General features: G+C 39.7%; 1 protein-coding gene across 5 annotated transcripts in view; it reads right to left on the bottom strand.

The window, feature by feature from the left end:
• LOC133617526 (cyclin-dependent kinase-like 5) overlaps positions 1–24,634 on the bottom strand; it is a 117,322-nt gene that overhangs the window by 17,546 nt on the left and 75,142 nt on the right. For all 5 annotated transcript variants that reach the window (XM_061977511.2, XM_061977516.2, XM_061977513.2 and 2 more), the window contains exons 6-11: positions 23,735–23,855; positions 19,637–19,696; positions 14,750–14,840; positions 11,176–11,365; positions 958–1,038; positions 637–800 (exon numbers count right to left, since the gene is read on the bottom strand). In XM_061977511.2, coding sequence (XP_061833495.2) covers positions 637–800; positions 958–1,038; positions 11,176–11,365; positions 14,750–14,840; positions 19,637–19,696; positions 23,735–23,855 — 707 coding nt within the window. The remainder of the gene's footprint in view (positions 1–636; positions 801–957; positions 1,039–11,175; positions 11,366–14,749; positions 14,841–19,636; positions 19,697–23,734; positions 23,856–24,634) is intronic.

The following is a 24,634-nucleotide window of genomic DNA, read 5'->3' as shown; positions in this document are numbered from 1 at the left end:
TTATTATTACTATAATATCATCATCATCACTACTACAGTATCATTATTATTATTACTGTCGTCATCAATACTACATTATTTTCATCGTCACTGTTATTATTACTATAATATCATCATCATCTCTACTACAGTATCATTATTATTATTACTGTCATCAGCAATATTGCAGTATTTTCATGATCATTATCACATGTTTATTACTATTGATATCAATTATTATGACCTGTATCGTCCATCCATTTCCCACCACTTGTCATTATTTGTAATATTATCATCACCAATATTATATTCCTTACTACTACAGTGTTATTATTAGACTGATCATTATTACTATTACATGTATCATTTTTATCTTTATTTTCATGATACTTTTTACTCGTGTCATTGTCTATATTCCATTATTACTACTTCACTATCATCATATCAATATTTTGTTGATAATAATTGTCAATATTATTTCCATTATCATGAGTGGAAATGGAATCGTTGGCTATATGGATACCAGCGTGAGCTTGCGGTTACCATGGCAACACAACTGCAAGGGATTCATCACTTTTCCAACAAAGCACTTTCTTCTCATGCTGCTCGCTGGCTTAAAATGGCGGTGGGGTTGTGGGTCAAAGCGTGCTGGCTGACCTGCTGGGGGTGGTGTCTCCATGGTGAGGCTTCCTCTTGGAGGAGCGCACGGGCGTGGGCGTGGGCGGGCCGGGGCGCTCCAGCAGCCGGAGGCTCTGGAAGGCGTGGTGGTTGAGGCTCTGCTCCGTCAGGAAGCGCTCGCCGGGGTTGAGCAGCAGCAGACTCTGATGTCACACAACATGACTCAGCGTTGTAGCGTCACCATCTTGACTGACATTATAGCATCACAATCTGATGCCTGATGGATCAGACCACATGACACGGACCACATGACAAGGACCACATGACACGGACCACATGACACAGACCACATGTTACTACCTTCAACAGGTCCAGCAGAGCGCCTCCAATGATGCCCAAGTATCTGCGCTCCAAGGTCTGAGGATGATTGACAGCAGGGAACTGAGGAGGAAGACAAAGAATGTCACCTCAAAGACCACCACTCACATCAGTCACAAGAAGGAAGTGAGGAGGGGCAGGAGGAAGTGAGGAAGAAGATGTGAAGAAGAAAAGGAGGAAGTGAGGAGGAAATGAGGAAGAAAAGGAGGAAGTGAGGAGGAAGAAGATGAGGAAGTGAGGAAGAAGAGGAGGAAGTCAGGAGGAAGAAGAGGAGGAAGTGAGGAAGTAGAGGAGGAAAAAGGAGGAAGTGAGGAGGAAGAGGTAGATGTGAGGAAGAAGAGTAGGAAGTGAGGAAGAAGAGGAGGAAGTCAGGAGGAAGAAGAGGAGGAAGTAGAGGAGGAAAAAGGAGGAAGTGAGGAGGAAGAGGTAGATGTGAGGAAGAAGAGTAGGAAGTGAGGAAGAAGAGGAGGAAGTGAGGAGGGGCAGGAGGAAATGAGGAAGAAAAGGTAGAAGTGAGGAAAAAGAGGAGGGAAAAAGGAGGAAGTGAGGAGGAAATGAGGAAGAAAAGGAGGAAGTGAGGAGGAGGAAGAGGAGGAAGTGAGGAAGAAAAGGAAGAAGTGAGGAGGAAGAAGAGGAGGGAGTGAGGAAGAAGAGGAGGAAAAGGGAGGAAGTGAGGAGGAGGAAGAAGAGGAGAAAGTGAGAAAGAAAAGGTAGATGTGCGGAAGAAGAGTAGGAAAAAAAGGAGGAAGTGAGGAGGAAGAAGGGGAGCAAGTGAGGAGGAAGAAGAGGAGGAAGTGAGGAAGAAGAGGAGGAAAAATGGAGGAAGTCAGTAGGAAGAGGAGGAAATGAGGAAGAAAAGGAGGAAGTGAGGAGGAAGAAGAGGAGGAAGTGAGGAAGAAAAGGAGGAAGTGAGGAGGAAGAAGAGGAGGGAATGAGGACAAAAAGGAGGAAATGAGGAAGAAAAAAGGAGGACGTGAGGAGGAAGAAAAGGAGGGAGTGAGGAAGAAGAGGAAAAAAGGAGGAAGTGAGGAGGAAGAAGAGGAAGGAGGAAGAAAAGGAGGATGTGAGGAAGAAGAGTAGGAAGAAAAGGAGGAAGAAGAGGAGGAAGTGAGGAAGAAAAGGAGGAAGTGAGGAAGTAGAGGAGGAAAAAGGAGGAAGTGAGGAGGAAGAGGTAGATGTGAGGAAGAAGAGTAGGAAGTGAGGAAGAAGAGGAGGAAGTGAGGAGGGGAAGGAGGAAATGAAGAAGAAAAGGTAGAAGTGAGGAAAAAGAGGAGGGAAAAAGGAGGAAGTGAGGAGGAAATGAGGAAGAAAAGAAGGAAGTGAGGAGGAAGAAGAGGAGGAAGTGAAGAAGAAAAGGAAGAAGTGAGGAGGAAGAAGAGGAGGGAGTGAGGAAGAAGAGGAGGAAAAAGGAGGAAGTGAGGAGGAAGAAGAGGAGAAAGTGAGAAAGAAAAGGTAGATGTGCGGAAGAAGAGTAGGAAGAAAAGGAGGAAGTGAGGAGGAAGAAGGGGAGCAAGTGAGGAGGAAGAAGAGGAGGAAGTGAGGAAGAAGAGGAGGGAAAAGGGAGGAAGTGAGTAGGAAGAGGAGGAAATGAGGAAGTGAGGAAGAAAAGGAGGAAGTGAAGAAGAAGAGGAAGAAAAAAGGAGGACTTGAGGAGGAAGAAAAGGAGGGAGAGGAAGAAGAGGAGGAAAAAGGGAGGAAGTGAGGAGGAAGAAGAGGAAGGAGGAAGTGAGGAAGAAAAGGAGGTGAGGCAGAAGAGTAGGAAGAAAAGGAGGAAGTGAAGAGGAAGAAGAGGAGGAAATGAGGAAGAATAGGAAGAGGAAAAGGAGGAAGTGAGGAGGAAGAAGAGTAGGAAGTGAGGAAGAAGAGGAGGAAGTGAGGAAGAAGAGGAGGAAAAAAGGAGGAAGTGAGTAGGAAGAGGAGGAAATGAGGAAGAAAAGGAGGAAGTGAGGAGGAAGAAGAGGAGGAAGTGAGAAAGAAAAGGAGGAAGTGAGGAGGAAGAAAAGGAGAGAGTGAGGAAGAAGAGGAGGAAAAAAGGAGGAAGTGAGGAGGAAGAAGAGGAAGGAGGAAGTGAGGAAGAAAAGGAGGATGTGAGAAAGAAGAGTAGGAAGAAAAGGAGGAAAATGAGGAGGAAATGAGGAAGAATATGAAGAGGAAAAGGAGGAAGTGAGGAGGAAGAAGAGGAGGAAAAAGCAGGAAGTGAGGAGGAAGAAGAGGGGGAAGAAAAGGAGGAAGTGAGGAGGAAGAAGAGGAGGAAGTGAGGAAGAAAAGGTAGATGTGAAGAAGAAGAGTATTAAGAAAAGGAGGAAGTGGGGAGGAAGAAGAGGAGGAAATGAGGAAGAATAGGCAGAAGAAAAGGAGGAAGTGAGGACGAAGAGGAGGAAAAAAAGGAGGAAGTGAAGAGGAAGAAGAGGAGGAAATGAGGAAGAATAGGAGGAAGTGAGGAGGAAGAAGAGGAGGAAGTGAGGAAGAAAAGGAGAAAGTGAGGAGTAAGAAGAGGAGGAAGTGAGGAAGAAGAGGTAGATGTGAGGAAGAAGAGTAGGAAGAAATGGATGAAGTGAGGAGGAAGAGGAGGAAATGAGGAAGAAAAGGAGAAAGTGAGGAGGAAGAAGAGGAGGAAGTGAGGAAGAACAAGAGGAAGTGAGGAGGAAGAAGAGGAGGAAATGAGGAAGAAGAGAAGAGAAAAAGGAGGAAGTGAGGGTGAAGAAGAGGAGGGAATGAGGAAGAACAGGAGGAAAAAGTTGGAAGTGGGGAGGAAAAAAAGGAAGGAAAAGGAGGAAGTGAGAAAGAAGAGGGGAAAGAAAAGGAAGAAGAGGAGGAAGTGAGGAAGAAGAGTAGGAAGAAGAGGAGGAAGTGAGGAAGAAGAGAAGGAGGAAATGAGGAAGAATAGGAAGAAGAAAAGGAGGAAGTGAAGAGGAAGAAGAGGAGGAAATGAGGAAGAATAGAAAGGAGAAAAGGAGGAAGTGAGAAAGAAAGGTAGATGTGAGGAAGAAGAGTAGGAGGAAATGGACGAAGTGATGAGGAAGAGGAGGAAATGAGGAAGAAGAGGAGGAAAAAGGAGGAAGTGAGGAGGAAGAAGAGGAGGGAGTGAGTCAGTTAAGCTAGAACTAGCCAGCGCCAGGCTGGATCATTCCTGTACGCATAGCAATTTTCTTAGAATAACACACAACTCACATAATGTGTTTTCTGTTGTGAATGTGTCCGGGGTAGATATGCATTCTACTGAGGTGGCAAATCATGATGCGTTCAGTCCATCGCAGCATCAAGCAAACAATCTGAAAATTCCCGTCGTATCAATTCCTAGATATGGTCGAAACTATTTAAAGTGCACTACGTATAATAAACGCAACATTATTAATATTTCTACTACGGATAATTTAAACAAAAACTCGTCAAAACAGCCCAATACTTATAATATGGGCTTTTTAAACATAAGATCATTGTCTCCCAAAACGTTATTAGTTAATGAGGTCATTAGAGACAACAATCTTAACGTCATTGGTCTTAGCGAAACCTGGCTCAAACCAGACAAATTTTTTGCGCTAAATGAGGCATCTCCTCCTAACTATACGAATGCGCATATTGCCCGTCCCCTTAAAAGGGGTGGGGGGGTCGCACTAATATACAATGAAAACTTTAACCTTACCCCTAACCTAAATAATAAATACAAATCGTTTGAGGTGCTTACTATGAGGTCTGTCGCACCGCTGCCTCTCGATATGGCTGTTATCTACCGCCCCCCCAGGGCCCTACTCGGACTTTATTAATGAATTCTCAGAGTTCGTTGCTGATCTAGTGACGCACGCAGACAATATAATCATAATGGGGGACTTTAATATCCATATGAATACCCCATCGGACCCTCAGTGCGTGGCGCTCCAGACTATAATTGATAGCTGTGGTCTTACACAAATAATAAATGAACCTACGCATCGCAACGGCAATACGATAGATCTAGTGCTGGTCAGGGGTGTCACCACCTCCAAAGTTATGGTACTCCCGTATACTAAAGTAATGTCCGATCATTACCTTATAAAATTCGAAGTTCTGACTCATTGTCAACAAACTAATAATAATAATAACTGCTATAGCAGCCGCAACATTAATGCCGCCACAACGATTACTCTTGCTGACCTACTGCCTTCGGTAATGGCACCATTCCCAAATTATGTCGGCTCTATTGATAACCTCACTAACAACTTTGACAATGCCCTGCGCAAAACCATTGATAGTATAGCACCGCTAAAACAAAAAAGGGCCCCTAAAAGGCGCACCCCATGGTTTACAGAGGAAACCAGAGCTCATAAATTATCATGTAGAAAGTTGGAACGCAAATGGCGCGCGACCAAGCTTGAGGTTTTCCATCAAGCATGGAGTGATAGTTTAATATCGTATAAATGCATGCCTACCTTAGCTAAAGCTAAATATTACTCAAATCTCATCCGCCTCAACAAAAACGACCCTAAATTTTTGTTTAGTACAGTAGCATCGCTAACCCAACAAGGGACTCCTCCCAATAGCTCCACCCACTCGGCAGATGACTTTATGAATTTCTTTAATAAGAAAATTGAACTCATTAGAAAGGAGATTAAAGACAACGCATCCCAGCTACAACTGGGTTCTATGAACACAGATACAACTGTATCTACGACGGATACTGCAATACAAAATAGTCTCTCTCTTTTTGATGAAATAACATTAGAGGAACTATTACAGCGTGTAAGTGGGATAAAACAAACAACATGTTTACTCGACCCACTTCCTGGGAAACTTATCAAGGAGCTTTTTGTATTATTAGGTCCATCAGTGCTAAATATTATAAACTTATCACTTTCCTCTGGCACTGTTCCCCTAGCATTCAAGAAAGCGGTTATTCATCCTCTGCTCAAAAGACCTAACCTTGATCCTGACCTCATGGTAAACTACCGACCGGTGTCCCACCTTCCCTTTATTTCGAAAATCCTCGAAAAAATTGTCGCACAGCAGCTAAATGAACACTTAGTGTCTAACAATCTCTGTGAACCTTTTCAATCCGGTTTCAGGGCAAATGACTCTACGGAGACAGCCCTCGCAAAAATGACTAATGATCTACTGCTAACGATGGATTCTGATGCGTCATCTATGTTGCTGCTTCTTGATCTTAGCGCTGCTTTCGATACCGTCGATCATAATATTTTATTAGAGCGTATCAAAACACGTATTGGTATGTCAGACTTAGCTTTGTCGTGGTTTAACTCTTATCTTACTGACAGGATGCAATGCGTCTCCCATAATAATGTGACCTCGGACTATGTTAAGGTAACGTGCGGAGTTCCTCAGGGTTCGGTTCTTGGCCCTGCACTCTTTAGCATTTACATGCTGCCGCTAGGCGACATCATACGCAAATACGGTGTTAGCTTTCATTGTTATGCTGATGACACCCAACTCTACATGCCCCTAAAGCTGACCAACACGCCGGATTGTAGTCAGCTGGAGGCGTGTCTTAATGAAATTAAACAATGGATGTCCGCTAACTTCTTGCAACTCAACGCCAAGAAAACGGAAATGCTGATTATCGGTCCTGCTAAACACCGACATTTATTTGATAATACCACCTTAACATTTGACAACCAAACAATTACACAAGGCGAATCAGTAAAGAATCTGGGTATTATCTTCCACCCAACTCTCTCCTTTGAATCACACATTAAGAGTGTTACTAAAACGGCCTTCTTTCATCTCCGTAATATCGCTAAAATGCGTTCTATTTTATCCACTAGCGACGCTGAGATCATTATTCATGCGTTCGTTACGTCTCGTCTCGACTACTGTAACGTATTATTTTCGGGTCCCCCTATGTCTAGCATTAAAAAATTACAGTTGGTACAAAATGCGGCTGCTAGACTTTTGACAAGAACAAGAAAGTTTGATCATATTACGCCTATACTGGCTCACCTGCACTGGCTTCCTGTGCACTTAAGATGCGACTTTAAGGTTTTACTACTTACGTATAAAATACTACACGGTCTAGCTCCGTCCTATCTTGTCGATTGCATTGTACCATATGTCCCGGCAAGAAATCTGCGTTCAAAGAACTCCGGCTTATTAGTGATTCCCAGAGCCCAAAAAAAGTCTGCGGGCTATAGAGCGTTTTCTATTGGGGCTCCAGTACTATGGAATGCCCTCCCGGTAACAATTAGAGATGCTACCTCAGTAGAAACATTTAAGTCCCATCTTAAAACTCATTTGTATACTCTAGCCTTTAAATAGCCCCCCTGTTAGACCAGTTGATCTGCCGTTTCTTTTCTATTCTCCTCTGCTCCCCTTTTCCTTGAGGGGGGGGGGGGCACAGGTCCGGTGGCCATGGATGAAGTGCTGGCTGTCCAGAGTCGGGACCCGGGGTGGACCGCTCGCCTGTGCATCGGCTGGGAACATCTCTGCGCTGCTGACCCGTCTCCGCTCGGGATGGTGTCCTGCTGGCCCCACTATGGACTGGACTCTTACTATTATGTTGGATCCACTATGGACTGGACTCTCACAATATCCATTGCTTTCGGTCTCCCCTAGAGGGGGGGGGGGGGGGGGGGGGTTACCCACATATGCGGTCCTCTCCAAGGTTTCTCATAGTCATTCACATCGACGTCCCACTGGGGTGAGTTTTTCCTTGCCCGTATGTGGGCTTTGTACCGAGGATGTCGTTGTGGCTTGTGCAGCTCTTTGAGACACTTGTGATTTAGGGCTATATAAATAAAGATTGATTGATTGATTGAGTGAAGAAGAAGAGGAGGAAGTGAGGAATAAATGGTAGATGTGAGGAAGAAGAGTAGGAAGAAAAGGAGGAAGTGAGAAGGAAGAAGAGGAGGAAATGAGGAAGAATAGGAAGAACAAAAGGAGGAAGTGAGGAAGAAGAGGAGGAAGTGAGGAGGAGGAAATAAGAAGAATAGGAAGAAGAAAAGGAGGAAGTGAGGAAGAAGAGGTAGATGTGAGGAAGAAGAGTAGGAAAAAATGTAGGAAGTGAGGAGGAAGAAGAGGAGGAAGTGAGGAGGGGCAGGAGGAAGTGAGGAAGAAAAGGTAGATGTGAGGAAGAAGAGTAGGAAGAAAAGGAGGAAGTGAGGAGGAAGAAGAGGAGGAAATGAGGAAGAATAGGAAAAAGAAAAGGAGGAAGTGAGGAAGAAGAGGAGGAAGTCAGGAGGAGGAAATAAGAAGAATAGGAAGAAGAAAAGGAGGAAGTGAGGAAGAAGAGGTAAATGTGAGGAAGAAGAGTAGGAAGAAATGGAGGAAGTGAGGAGGAAGAAGAGTAGGAAAAAAATGTAGGAAGTGAGGACGAAGAAGAGCAGGAAGTGAGGAGGGGCAGGAGGAAGTGAGGAAGAAAAGGTAGATGTGAGGAAGAATAGTAGGAAGAAAAGGAGGAAGTGAGGAGGAAGAAGAGGAGGAAATGAGGAAGAATAGGAAGAAGAAAAGGAGGAAGTGAGGAAGAAGAGGAGGAAGTGAGGAGGAGGAAATAAGAAGAATAGGAAGAAGAAAAGGAGGAAGTGAGGAAGAAGAGGTAAATGTGAGGAAGAAGAGTAGGAAGAAATGGAGGAAGTGAGGAGGAAGAAGAGTAGGAAAAAAATGTAGGAAGTGAGGACGAAGAAGAGCAGGAAGTGAGGAGGGGCAGGAGGAAGTGAGGAAGAAAAGGTAGATGTGAGGAAGAAGAGTAGGAAGAAAAGGAGGAAGTGAGGAGGAAGAAGAGGAGGAAGTGAGGAGGGGCAGGAGAAAGTGAGGAAGAAAAGGTAGATGTGAGGAAGAAGAGTAGGAAGAAAAGGAGGAAGTGAGGAGGGAGAGGAGGAAATGAGGAAGTAAAGGAGGAAGTGAGGAGGGAGAGGAGGAAGTGAGGAAGAAAAGGAGGTAGTGAGGAGGAAGAAGAGGAGGAGGTGAGGAAGAAGAGGAGGCAAAAAGGAGAAAGGGAGGAGGAAGAAGAGGAAGGAGTGAGGAGGAAGAAAAGGAGGAAGTGAGGAAGAAGAGGGGGAAGAAAAGTAGGAAGTGAGGAAGAAGAAGAGAAAGTGAGGAAGAAAATGTAGATGTGAGGAAGAAAAGGAGGAAGTGAGGAGGAAGAAGAGGGGGAAATGAGGAAGAATAGGAAGAAGAAAAGGAGGAAGTGAGGAGGAAGAAGAGGAAGAAGTGAGGAAGAAGAGGAGGAAAAAAGAAGGAAGTGAGGAGGAAGAAGAGGAGGAATGAGAAAGAAGAGGAGGAAAAAAGAAGGAAGTGAGGAGGAAGAAGAGGAGGGAGTGAGGAGGAAGAAGAGGAAGTGAGGAAGAAGAGGAGGAAAAAAGAAGTAAGTGAGGAGGAAGAAGAGGAGGGATTGAGGAGGGGAAAAATGAGGAAGTGAGAAATAAGGAGGAAGTGAGGAAGAAAAGGAGGAAGAAAGGAGGAAAAGAGGAGGAAGAAGCGGAGGAAGAAAAGGAGGAAGTGAGGAGGAAGAAGAGGAAGAAGTGAGGTGGAAGAAGAGGAGGAAGTGGGGAGGAGGAATAGGAGAAAGAAAGGGAGGAAGAAGATGAGGAAGTGAGGAGGAAGAAGAGGAATAAAATAAGGAAGTGAGGAAGAAGAGGAGGAAGTGAAGAGGAATAAGAGAAGGAACTGAGGAAGAAGAGGAGGAAGAAAAGGAAGAAGTGAGGAGGAAGAAGAGGAGGACGTGAGGAAGAAGAGGAGGAAGAAAAGGAGGAAGTGAGGGGGAAGAAGAGGAGGAAGTGAAGAGGAAGAAGAGGAGAAAGAAAAGGAGGAAGTAGGGAGGAAGAAGAGGAGGAAGCGAGAAAAAAAGAGAAGGAATAAAAGGAAGTGAGGAGGGGAACTGAGGAAGAAGAGGAGAAAGAAAGGGAGGAAGTGACAAAGAAGAGGAGGAAGTGATGGAGGAATTAAGCATGAAGTAAAGGAGGAAGTGAAAAGTGAGGAGGAAGTGAGGAAGAAGAAAAGGAGAAGTGAAGAGGAAGAGGAAGAGGCAGGATGTTTACCCTGAGGCCGTGGAAGGATGAAGAAGAAGAAGAAGAAGAAGTGAGGAGGAAGAAAAGAGGAAGTGATGAGGACGAGGAAGAGGAAGAGGCAGGATGTTTACCCTCTGGCTGTGAAAGGAAGAAGAAGAAGAGGAAGTGAGGAGGAAGAAAAGAGGAAGTGAAGAGGAAGAGGAAGAGGCAGGATGTTTACCCTGAGGCAGTGGAAGGAAGAAGAAGAATAAAAAGAGGAAGTGAGGAAGAAGAAAAAGGAGAAATGAAGAGGAAGAAGATGAGGAAGAGGCAGGATGTTTACCCTAAGACCGTGGAAGGAAGAAGAAGAAGTGAAGAGGAAGTGGAAGAGGAAGGAAGTTTACCCTAAGGCCGTGGAAGGAAGAAGAAGTGAAGAGGAAGAGGAAGGAAGAGGAAGAGGAAGAGGCAGGAAGTTTACCCTAAGGCCATGGAAGGAAGAAGAAGAAGAGGAAGAGGAAGAGGAAGGAAGTTTACCCTAAGGCCATGGAAGGAAGAAGAAGAAGAGGAAGAGGAAGAGGAAGAGGAAGGAAGTTTACCCTAAGGCCATGGAAGGAAGAAGAAGAAGAGGAAGAGGAAGAGGAAGGAAGTTTACCCTAAGGCCATGGAAGGAAGAAGAAGAAGAGGAAGAGGAAGGAAGTTTACCCTAAGGCCATGGAAGGAAGAAGAAGAAGAGGAAGAGGAAGAGGAAGGAAGTTTACCCTAAGGCCGTGGAAGGAAGAAGAAGAAGAGGAAGAGGAAGAGGAAGGAAGTTTACCCTAAGGCCGTGGAAGGAAGAAGAAGAAGAGGAAGAGGAAGAGGAAGAAGAAGAGGAAGAGGAAGAGGCAGGAAGTTTACCCTAAGGCCGTGGAAGGAAGAAGAAGAAGAGGAAGAGGAAGAGGAAGAAGAAGAGGAAGAGGCAGGAAGTTTACCCTAAGGCCGTGGAAGGAAGAAGAGGAAGAGGAAGAGGAAGAAAGGAAGTTCACCCTAAGGCCGTGGAAGGAAGAAGAAGAAGAGGAAGAGGAAGAGGAAGAGGCAGGAAGTTTACCCTAAGGCCGTGGAAGGAAGAAGAGGAAGAGGAAGAGGAAGGAAGTTTACCCTAAGGCCGTGAAAGGAAGAAGAAGAAGAGGAAGAGGAAGAGGAAGAGGCAGGAAGTTTACCCTAAGGCCGTGGAAGGAAGAAGAAGAAGAGGAAGAGGAAGAGGAAGAAGAAGAGGAAGAGGAAGAGTAAAAGGAAGAGGAAGGAAGTTTACCCTAAGGCCGTGGAAGCGAGGATTGTTGTAGAAGAGTTTCATGTGTTCAGGAGGTAAAGGTCCAAGAACCTTCTGGATGGTGAACAGCTGATCTATCTCACTCTCACCAGGAAACAGAGGCTGCCCGTCGCTCAATTCCCCCAGAATGCATCCTACTGACCACATATCCACCGCTTTGCCATATGGAGCTCTGGATAGGAGACAAGTCACCTTTTATGTCTCTGCTCATCTCAACATTTACACAAAATAAAGGATCTTTGACTAGTAGTAAGTTATTAAAACATCATAGTGTTTGTGTCTAATAAAGGATCTTTGACTAGTAGTAAGTTATTAAAACAGCAGTGTTCCTGTCTAATAAAGGATCTTTGACTAGTAGTAAGTTATTAAAACAGCAGTGTTCTTGTCTAATAAAGGATCTTTGACTAGTAGTAAGTTAATAAAACAGCAGTGTTCCTGTCTAATAAAGGATCTTTGACTAGTAGTAAGTTATTAAAACAGCAGTTTTCCTTTCTAATAAAGGATCTTTGACTAGTAGTAAGTTATTAAAACAGCAGTGTTCCTGTCTAATAAAGGATCTTTGACTAGTAGTAAGTTAATAAAACAGCAGTGTTCTTGTCTAATAAAGGATCTTTGATTAGTAGTAAGTTATTAAAACATCATAGTGTTTGTGTCTAATAAAGGATCTTTGACTAGTAGTAAGTTAATAAAACAGCAGTGTTCCTGTCTAATAAAGGATCTTTGACTAGTAGTAAGTTATTAAAACAGCAGTTTTCCTTTCTAATAAAGGATCTTTGACTAGTAGTAAGTTATTAAAACAGCAGTGTTCCTGTCTAATAAAGGATCTTTGACTAGTAGTAAGTTAATAAAACAGCAGTGTTCTTGTCTAATAAAGGATCTTTGATTAGTAGTAAGTTATTAAAACATCATAGTGTTTGTGTCTAATAAAGGATCTTTGACTAGTAGTAAGTTATTAAAACAGCAGTGTTCCTGTCTAATAAAGGATCTTTGACTAGTAGTAAGTTATTAAAACAGCAGTGTTCTTGTCTAATAAAGGATCTTTGACTAGTAGTAAGTTAATAAAACAGCAGTGTTCCTGTCTAATAAAGGATCTTTGACTAGTAGTAAGTTATTAAAACAGCAGTGTTCCTTTCTAATAAAGGATCTTTGACTAGTAGTAAGTTATTAAAACAGCAGTGTTCCTGTCTAATAAAGGATCTTTGACTAGTAGTAAGTTAATAAAACAGCAGTGTTCTTGTCTAATAAAGGATCTTTGATTAGTAGTAAGTTATTAAAACATCATAGTGTTTGTGTCTAATAAAGGATCTTTGACTAGTAGTAAGTTATTAAAACAGCAGTGTTCCTGTCTAATAAAAGATCTTTGACTAGTAGTAAATTATTAAAACATCATAGTGTTTGTGTCTAATAAAGGATCTTTGACTAGTAGTAAGTTATTAAAACAGCAGAGTGTTTGTGTCTAATAAAGGATCTTTGACTAGTAGTAAGATATTAAAACATCATAGTGTTTGTGTCTAATAAAGGATCTTTGACTAGTAGTAAGTTATTAAAACAGCAGTGTTCCTGTCTAATAAAGGATCTTTGACTAGTAATAAGCTATTAAAACAGCAGTGTTCCTGTCTAATAAATGATCTTTGACTAGTAGTAAGTTATTAAAACAGCATAGTGTTTGTGTCTAATAAAGGATCTTTGACTAGTAGTAAGTTATTAAAACATCATAGTGTTTGTGTCTAATAAAGGATCTTTGACTAGTAGTAAGTTATTAAAACAGCAGTGTTCCTGTCTAATAAAGGATCTTTGACTAGTAGTAAGCTATTAAAACAGCAGTGTTCCTGTCTAATAAAGGATCTTTGACTAGTAGTAAGTTATTAAAACAGCATAGTGTTTGTGTCTAATAAAGGATCTTTGACTAGTAGTAAGTTTGATAAAAACAGCAGAGTGTTTGTGTCTAAAAAAGGATCTTTGACTAGTAGTAGGTTTGATAAAAAAAACAGCAGTGTTCCTGTCTAATAAAGGATCTTTGACTAGTAGTAAATTATTAAAACAGCAGAGTGTTCCTGTCTAATACAGGATCTTTGACTAGTAGTAGGTTTGATAAAGAGAGCAGAGTGTTGGTGTCTAATAAATGATCTTTGACTAGTAGTAGGTTTGATAAAAGGAGCAAAGTGTTGGTGTCTAATAAAGGATCTTTGACTAGTAGTAGGTTTGATAAAAAGAGCAGAGTGTTTATGTCTAATAAAGGATCTTTGACTAGTAGTAGGTTTGATAAAAACAGCAGAGTGTTTGTGTCTAATAAAGGATCTTTGACTAGTAGTAGGTTTGATAAAAAGAGCAGAGTGTTGGAGTCTAATAAAGGATCTTTGACTAGTAGAAGGTTTGATAAAAAGAGCAGAGTGTAATAAATTATCTTTGACTAGTAGTAGGTTTGATAAAAAGAGCAGAGTGTAATAAAGGATCTTTGACTAGTAGTAGGTTTGATAAAAAGAGCAGAGTGTTGGAGTCTAATAGAGGATCTTTGACTAGTAGAAGGTTTGATAAAAAGAGCAGAGTGTAATAAATGATCTTTGACTAGTAGTAGGTTTGATAAAAAGAGCAGAGTGTAATAAAGGATCTTTGACTAGTAGTAGGTTTGATAAAAACAGCAGAGTGTTTGTGTCTAATAAAGGATCTTTGACTAGTAGTAGGTTTGATAAAAAGAGCAGAGTGTTGGAGTCTAATAAAGGATCTTTGACTAGTAGAAGGTTTGATAAAAAGAGCAGAGTGTAATAAATGATCTTTGACTAGTAGTAGGTTTGATAAAAAGAGCAGAGTGTAATAAAGGATCTTTGACTAGTAGTAGGTTTGATAAAAAGAGCAGAGTGTTGGAGTCTAATAGAGGATCTTTGACTAGTAGAAGGTTTGATAAAAAGAGCAGAGTGTAATAAATGATCTTTGACTAGTAGTAGGTTTGATAAAAAGAGCAGAGTGTAATAAAGGATCTTTGACTAGTAGTAGGTTTGATAAAAACAGCAGAGTGTTTGTGTCTAATAAAGGATCTTTGACTAGTAGTAGGTTTGATAAAAAGAGCAGAGTGTTGGAGTCTAATAAAGGATCTTTGACTAGTAGAAGGTTTGATAAAAAGAGCAGAGTGTAATAAATGATCTTTGACTAGTAGTAGGTTTGATAAAAAGAGCAGAGTGTAATAAAGGATCTTTGACTAGTAGTAGGTTTGATAAAAACAGCAGAGTGTTTGTGTCTAATAAAGGATCTTTGACTAGTAGTAGGTTTGATAAAAAGAGCAGAGTGTTGGAGTCTAATAGAGGATCTTTGACTAGTAGAAGGTTTGATAAAAAGAGCAGAGTGTAATAAATGATCTTTGACTAGTAGTAGGTTTGATAAAAAGAGCAGAGTGTAATAAAGGATCTTTGACTAGTAGTAGGTTTGATAAAAAGAGCAGAGTGTAATAAAGGATCTTTGACTAGTAGTAGGTTTGATAAAAAGAGCAGAGTGTAATAAAGGATCTTTGACTAGTAGTAGGTTTGATAAAAAGAGCAGAGTGTAATAAAGGATGTTCACGTACCCGAGCAGAAGTTCAGGAGAGCGGTACCATCTGGTGGCAACATATTCCGTGTAGTTGGCGTCCGTGCCCTCAGAGAGGTTGCGTGCAAAGCCTGGCAGAAGGAGACAAAGAAGGACAAACATGACAGGAGGAGACAAAGAAGGACAAACATGACAGGAGGAGACAAAGAAGGACAAACATGACAGGAGGAGACAAAGAAGGACAAACATGACAGGAGGAGACAAAGAAGGACAAACATGACAGGAGGAGACAAAGAAGGACAAACATGACAGGAGGAGACAAAGAAGGACAAACATGACAGGAGGAGACAAAGAAGGACAAACATGACAGGAGGAGACAAAAAAGGACAAACATGACAGGAGGAGACAAAAAAGGACAAACATGACAGGAGGAGACAAAGAAGGACAAACATGACAGGAGGAGACAAAGAAGGATAAACATGACAGGAGGAGACAAAGAAGGACAAACATGACAGGAGGAGACAAAGAAGGACAAACATGACAGGAGGAGACAAAGAAGGACAAACATGACAGGAGGAGACAAAGAAGGACAAACATGACAGGAGGAGACAAAGAAGGACAAACATGACAGGAGGAGACAAAAAAGGACAAACATGACAGGAGGAGACAAAAAAGGACAAACATGACAGGAGGAGACAAAGAAGGACAAACATGACAGGAGGAGACAAAAAAGGACAAACATGACAGGAGGAGACAAAGAAGGACAAACATGACAGGAGGAGACAAAGAAGGACAAACATGACAGGAGGAGACAAAGAAGGACAAACATGACAGGAGGAGACAAAGAAGGACAAACATGACAGGAGGAGACAAAGAAGGACAAACATGACAGGAGGAGACAAAGAAGGACAAACATGACAGGAGGAGACAAAGAAGGACAAACATGACAGGAGGAGACAAAGAAGGACAAACATGACAGGAGGAGACAAAAAAGGACAAACATGACAGGAGGAGACAAAGAAGGACAAACATGACAGGAGGAGACAAAGAAGGACAAACATGACAGGAGGAGACAAAGAAGGACAAACATGACAGGATCTACTTTGTCCTCATCAAGGACATTACGCTGGTCACTTCATTAGGTACCCCTGCCTACTATGTATCATCCAAAAATACAACTACTGTACAAACTGCCCCCCCCATCATATGTTATGTATGTGTGTGACATGTGTATACATGTATGTTATATATTTATATATGTTGTATGTATTATATGTGTATACATTTGTTATATATTTATATATGTGTGTTATATGTATATACATGTATGTTAAATATGTATATATGTGTTTTATATGTGTATACATGTATGTTATATATATTTATATATGTTGTATGTGTGTTATATGTGTATACACGTATGTTATATATTTATATACAAACCCTGTTTCCATATGAGTTGGGAAATTGTGTTAGATGTAAATATAAACGGAATACAATGATTTGCAAATCCTTTTCAACCCATATTCAATTGAATATGCTACAAAGACAACATATTTGATGTTCAAACTCATAAACTTTATTTTTTTCTTTGCAAATAATAATTAACTTAGAATTTCATGGCTGCAACACGTGACAAAGAAGTTGGGAAAGGGCATGTTCACCACTGTGTTACATGGCCTTTCCTTTTAACAACACTCAGTAAACGTTTGGGAACTGAGGAGACACATTTTTGAAGCTTCTCAGGTGGAATTCTTTCCCATTCTTGCTTGATGTACAGCTTAAGTTGTTCAACAGTCCGGGGGTCTCCATTGTGCTATTTTAGGCTTCATAATGCGCCACACATTTTCAAGGGGAGACAGGTCTGGACTACAGGCAGGCCAGTCTAGTACCCGCACTCTTTTACTATGAAGCCACGTTGATGTAACACGTGGCTTGGCATTGTCTTGCTGAAATAAGCAGGGGCGTCCATGGTAACGTTGCTTGGATGGCAACATATGTTGCTCCAAAACCTGTATGTACCTTTCAGCATTAATGGTGCCTTCACAGATGTGTAAGTTACCCATGTCTTGGGCACTAATACACCCCCATACCATCACACATGCTGGCTTTTACACTTTGCGTCTATAACAATCCGGATGGTTCTTTTCCTCTTTGGTCCGGAGGACACGACGTCCACAGTTTCCAAAAACAATTTGAAATGTGGACTCGTCAGACCACGGAACACTTTTCCACTTTGTATCAGTCCATCTAAAATGAGCTCAGGCCCAGCAAAGCCGACGGCGTTTCTGGGTGTTGTTGATAAACGTTTTTTTGCCTCGCATAGGAGAGTTTTAACTTGCACTTACAGATGTAGCGACCAACTGTAGTTACTGACAGTGGGTTTCTGAAGTGTTCCTGAGCCCATGTGGTGATATCCTTTACACACTGACGTCGCTTGTTGATGCAGTACAGCCTGAGGGATGGAAGGTCACGGGCTTAGCTGCTTACGTGCAGTGGTTTCTCCAGATTCTCTGAACCCTTTGATGATATTATGGAGCGTAGATGGTGAAATCCCTAAATTCCTTGCAATAGCTGGTTGAGAAAGGTTTTTCTTAAACTGTTCAACAATTTGCTCAGGCATTTGTTGACAAAGTGGTGACCCTCGCCCCATCCTTGTTTGTGAATGACTGAGCATTTCATGGAATCTACTTTTATACCCAATCATGGCACCCACCTGTTCCCAATTTGCCTGTTCACCTGTGGGATGTTCCAAATAAGTGTTTGATGAGCATTCCTCAACTTTATCAGTATTTATTGCCACCTTTCCCAACTTCTTTGTCACGTGTTGCTGGCATCAAATTCTAAAGTTAATGATTATTTGCAAAAAAAAAAAAAAGTTTATGAGTTTGAACATCAAATATGTTGTCTTTGTAGCATATTCAACTGAATATGGGTTGAAAATTATTTGCAAATCATTGTATTCCGTTTATATTTTTAACGCAATTTCCCAACTCATATGGAAACGGGGTTTGTATATATATATACATGTATGTTATATATTTATATATGTTGTATGTGTGTTATGTGTATACATGTATGTTATATATATGTTGTATGTGTGTCATATGTTAAATATTTATATATGTTGTATATGTGTATACATGTATGTTGTATATATATATATGTTGTATGTGTGATATGTATGTTATATATGTATATTTACATGTATATATATATGTGTTCGTTTTAGGTATACCTTCTGTATGTATACCTGTATGTATATTTATATGTAAATGTGTTATATGCAAGAAGAAGCATGTGGAGAAGAAGAAGAAGCATGTGGAGAAGAAGAAGAAGAAGCATGTGGAGAAAAAGAAGCATGTGGAGAAGAAGAAGAAGCATGTGGAGAAAAAGAAGCATGTGGAGAAGGAGAAGAAGCATGTGGAGAAGACGAAGAAGAAGAAGCATGTGGAGAAAAAGAAGCATGTGGAGAAGAAGAAGAAGAAGCATGTGGAGATGAAGAAGCATGTGGAGAAGAAGAAGAAGAAGCATGTGGAGAAGAAGAAGCATGTGGAGAAGAAGAAGAAGCATGTGGAGAAGAAGAAGAAGCATGTGGAGAAGAAGAAGAAGCATGTGGAGAAGAAGAAGAAGCATGTGGAGAAGAAGAAGAAGCATGTGGAGAAGAAGAAGAAGCATGTGGAGAAGAAGAAGCATGTGGAGAAGAAGAAGAAGAAGCATGTGGAGAAGAAGAAGAAGCATGTGGAGAAGAAGAAGAATCATGTGGAGAAGAAGAAGCATGTGGAGAAGAAGAAGAAGCATGTGGAGAAGAAGAAGAAGAAGTATGTGGAGAAGAAGAAGAAGCATGTGGAGAAGAAGAAGAAGCATGTGGAGAAGAAGAAGCATGTGGAGAAGAAGAAGCATGTGGAGAAGAAGAAGCATATGGAGAAGAAGCATGTGAAGAAGAAGAAGCATGTGGAGAAGAAGAAGCATATGGAGAAGAAGAAGAAGCATGTGGAGAAGAAGAAGTATGTGGAGAAGAAGAAGCATGTGGAGAAGAAGAAGCATGTGGAGAAGAAGAAGAAGCATGTGGAGAAGAAGAAGAAGCATGTGGAGAAGAAGAAGAAGCATGTGGTGAAGAAGAAGAAGCATGTGGAGAAGAAGAAGAAGCATGTGGAGAAGAAGAAGAAGCATGTGGAGAAGAAGAAGAAGCATGTGGAGAAGAAGAAGCATGTGGAGAAGAAGAAGAAGCATGTGGAGAAGAAGAAGAAGCATGTGGAGAAGAAGAAGAAGCATGTGGAGAAGAAGAAGAAGCATGTGGAGAAGAAGAAGCATGTGGAGAAGAATAAGAAGCATGTGGAGAAGAAGAAGAAGCATGCGGAGAAGAAGAAGAAGAAGCATGTGGAGAAGAAGAAGCATGTGGAGAAGAAGAAGAAGCATGTGGAGGAGAAGAAGAAGCATGTGGAGAAGAAGAAGCATGTGGAGAAGAAGAAGAAGCATGTGGAGAAGAAGAAGAAGCATGTGGAGAAGAAGAAGAAGAAGCATGTGGAGAAGAAGAAGCATGTGGAGAAGAAAAAGAAGCATGTGGAGAAGAAGAAGAAGCATGTGGAGGAGAAGAAGAAGCATGTGGAGAAGAAGAAGCATGTGGAGAAGAAGAAGCATGTGGAGAAGAAGAAGAAGCATGTGGAGAAGAAGAAGAAGAAGCATGTGGAGAAGAAGAAGCATGTGGAGAAGAAGAAGAAGCATGTGGAGAAGAAGAAGCATGTGGAGAAGAAGAAGAAGCATGTGGAGAAGAAGAAGAAGCATGTGGAGAAGAAGAAGAAGCATGTGGAGAAGAAGAAGAAGCATGTGGAGAAGAAGAAGAAGCATGTGGAGAAGAAGAAGACGAAGCATGTGGAGAAGATCTTCAGCTTCATTCCCACTTTGACATCAGCAGGTGGACACTCACCAAAATCGCACAACTTGAGGACATCGTCCGAACTGATGAGAAGGTTCTCAGGCTTGATGTCTGAAGAAGAAGGCAAGAGAGTGAGGTCATGGTGTGATCTAGAAGGTTCCGCAGGCAAGGAGAGCAAGTCATAGATGAAGGAGAGGACGCTCCAGGAGACGCCAGAAGCTATTTGGACGCCCGCTGGCAGCAGAACACCATCTGCTTCCTTCCTGCTCACCAAGTTAACCACTACACTCTCAAATACTACATACTATACTACAAATACTACATACTATACTAGAAATACTACATCATGTAAATACTACATACTATACTATACATACTACATTATGTAAATGCTACATACTATACTATACATACTACATTATGTAAATGCTACATACTATACTATAAATACTACATCATGTAAATACTACATACTATACTATACATACTACTTCATGTAAATACTACATACTATACTAGAAATACTACATACTATACTAGAAATACTACATCATGTAAATACTACATGCTATACTAGAAATACTACATCATGTAAATGCTACATACTATACTATAAATACTACATCATGTAAATACTACATACTATACTATAAATACTACATCATGTAAATAATACACAGGCAATACTATAAATACTACATCATGTAAATACTATGCAGGACAATAAAATACTACAGACTGTAAATACTATGCAGGACAATAAAATACCACAGAATGTAAATACTATGCAGGACAATAAAATACCACAGAATGTAAATACTATGCAGGACAATAACATACTACAGAATATAAATACTATGCAGGACAATAAAATACTACAGACTGTAAATACAATGCAGGACAATAAAACATTACAGACGGTAAATACTACGCAGGACAGTAAAATACTACAGAATGTAAATACTATGCAGGACAATAAACTACTACAAAATGTAAATACTATGCAGGACAATAAAATACTACAGACTGTAAATACTATGCAGGACAATAAAATACTATTGAATGTAAATACTATGCCGAACAATAAAATACTACAGACTGTAAATACTCTGCAGGACAATAAAATACTAGACTGTAAATACTACGCGGGACAATAAAATACCACAGAATGTAAATACTATGCAGGACAATAAAATACCACAGAATGTAAATACTATGCAGGACAATAACATACTACAGAATATAAATACTATGCAGGACAATAAAATACTACAGACTGTAAATACAATGCAGGACAATAAAACATTACAGACGGTAAATACTACGCAGGACAGTAAAATACTACAGAATGTAAATACTATGCAGGACAATAAACTACTACAAAATGTAAATACTATGCAGGACAATAAAATACTACAGACTGTAAATACTATGCAGGACAATAAAATACTATTGAATGTAAATACTATGCCGAACAATAAAATACTACAGACTGTAAATACTCTGCAGGACAATAAAATACTAGACTGTAAATACTACGCGGGACAATAAAATACTACAGACTGAAAATATTACGCAGGACAATAAAATACTACAGACTGTAAATACTATGCAGGACAATAAATACAACAAAATGTAAATACAATGCAGGACAATAAAATACTACAGAATGTAAATACAATGCAGGACAATAAAATACACTGCAGAATGTAAATACTATGCAGGACAATAAAATACTACAGACTGTAAATACTATGCAGGACAATAAATACAACAGAATGTAAATACTATGCAGGACAATAAATACAACAAAATGTAAATACTATGCAGGACAATAAAATACTAGACTGTAAATACTATGCAGGACAATAAAATACTGCAGACTGTAAATACTAGCCAGGACAATAAAATACTACAGAATGTAAATACAATGCAGGACAATAAAATACTACAGACTGTAAATACTATGCAGGACAATAAATACAACAAAATGTAAATACCACGCAGGACAATAAATACAACAGAATGTAAATACTATGCAGGACAATAAAATACTAGACTGTAAATACTATGCCGGACAAATAAAATACTACAGACTGTAAATACTAGCCAGGACAATAAATACCACATAATGTAAATACTATGCAGGACAATAAAATACTACACTGTAAATACTACGCAGGACAATAAAATACTACAGACTGTAAATACTATGCAGGACAATAAAATACTTGACTGTAAATACTATGCAGGACAATAAAATACTACAGACTGTAAATACTAGCCAGGACAATAAAATACTACAGACTGTAAATACAATGCAGGACAATAAAACACTACAGACTGTAATTACTATGCAGGACAATAAATTACTACAGACTGTAAATACTATGCAGGACAATAAAAAACTACAGACTGTAAATACTATGCGGGACAATAAAATACTACAGACTGTAAATACTATGCGGGACAATAAAATACTACAGACTGTAAATACTACGCAGGACAATAAAATACTACAGAATGTAAATACTATGCGGGACAATAAAATACTACAGAATGTAAATACTATGCAGGACAATAAAATACTACAGAATGTAAATACTATGCAGGACAATAAAATACTACACTGTAAATACTACGCAGGACAATAAAATACTACAGACTGTAAATACTATGCAGGACAATAAAATACTACAGACTGTAAATACTATGCATGACAATAAAATACTAGACTGTAAATACTATGCCGGACAATAAAATACTACAGACTGTAAATACTAGCCAGGACAATAAAATAGTACAGACTGTAAATACTATGCAGGACAATAAAATACTACGGAATGTAAATACTATGCAGGACAATAAAATACTACAGAATGTAAATACTATGCAGGACAATAAAATACTACAGACTGTAAATACTATGCAGGACAATAAATACAACAAAATGTAAATACTATGCAGGACAATAAATACAACAGAATGTAAATACCATGTAGGACAATAAATACAACAGAATGTAAATACTATGCAGGACAATAAAATACTAGACTGTAAATACTATGCCGGACAATAAAATACTACAGAGTGTAAATACTAGCCAGGACAATAAAATACTACAGAGTGTAAATACTATGCAGGACAATAAAATACTACACTGTAAATACGACGCAGGACAATAAAATACTACAGACTGTAAATACTATGCAGCACAATAAAATACCACAGAATGTAAACACTATGCAGGACAATAAAATACTACAGAATGTAAATACTATACAGGACAATAAAATACTACAGACTGTAAATACTCTGCAGGACAATAAAATACTACAGACTGTAAATACTACACGGGACATTAAAATACTACAGACTGTAAATATTACGCGGGACAATAAAATACTACAGAATGTAAATACTATGCAGGACAATACAATACTACAAACTGTAAATAATATGCAGGACAATAAAATACTATATAATGTAAATACTATGCAGGACAATAAAATACTATTGAATGTAAATACTATGGAGGGCAATAAAATACTACAGACTGTAAATACTCTGCAGGACAATAAAATACTGGACTGTAAATACTACGCGAGACAATAAAATACTACAGACTGTAAATATTACACAGGACAATAAAATACTACAGAATGTAAATACAATGCAGGACAATAAAATACTGCAGAATGTAAATACTATGCAGGACAATAAAATACTACAGAATGTAAATACTATGCAGGACAATAAATACAACAAAATGTAAATACTATGCAGGACAATAAATACAACAGAATGTAAATACTATGCAGGACAATAAATACAACAGAATGTAAATACTATGCAGGACAATAAAATACTAGACTGTAAATACTATGCCGGACAATAAAATACGAGACTGTAAATACTACGCGGGACAATAAAATACTACAGAATGTAAATACTATGCAGGACAATAAAATACTACAGACTGTAAATACTATGCAGGACAATAAAATACTACAGAATGTAAATACTATGAAGGACAATAAAATACTACAGAATGTAAATACTATGCAGGACAATAAAATACTACAGAATGTAAATACTATGCAGGACAATAAAATAGTAGTAAAAGTAATGAATGCATGGAGTTCTCACCGCGGTGGACGATGTCGTGCTTGTGGCACCAGTGGATGGCCTTGATCAGCTGGTAGATGTAGCTTCGCACCTTCTCTGCAGGAACGCCATTGGGCAGCTCCTCCAGCAGCTCCAGCATGTTCTACACCACAGAAGAACATGAAGAAGAACATGAAGAAGGTTGAAAAACATGGAGAACATGCTGAGGACCATGACAGACATGTTTAAGAACACAAAGAACAAGTTGAAGAACATGAAGAAGAAGTTGAAGAATATGTTGAGGAACACGAAGAACATGTTGAGGAACATGAAAAACATGTATGAGAACAAGTTGAAGAATTTAAAGAACATGAACATGTCGATGAACATGTTGAAGAAACATGAATAACATGTTTGAGAACATAAAGAACATGTTGAGGAACATGAAGAACAAGTTAAAAAACATGAAGAACATGTTGCGGAACATGAACATGTTGAGGAACATGGAGAACATGTTTAAGAACACGAAGAACAAGTTGAAGAACATGAAGAACATGTTGAAGAACATAAAGAACATGTTGAGGAACATGAACATGTTGAGGAACATGGAGAACATGTTTAAGAACACGAAGAACAAGTTGAAGAACATGAAGAACATGTTGAAGAACATAAAGAACATGTTGAGGAACATGAACATGTTGAGGAACGTGAAAAACATGTTTAAGAACACGAAGAACAAGTTGAAGAACATGAAGAACAAGTTGAAAAACATGAAGAAAAAATTGAAGAACATGTTGAAGAACATAAAGAACATGTTGAGGAACATGAACATGTTGAGGAACGTGAAAAACATGTTTAAGAACACAAAGAACAAGTTGAAGAACATGAAGTTGAAGAATATGTTGAGGAACACAAACAACATGTTGAATAACATGTTGAGGA

Source organism: Nerophis lumbriciformis, linkage group LG18, assembly GCF_033978685.3.
Source record: "Nerophis lumbriciformis linkage group LG18, RoL_Nlum_v2.1, whole genome shotgun sequence".
NCBI lineage: Eukaryota > Metazoa > Chordata > Actinopteri > Syngnathiformes > Syngnathidae > Nerophis > Nerophis lumbriciformis.
Note: the sequence above shows the minus strand (reverse complement) of the source record. Positions and strands in the feature narration are given on the sequence as shown.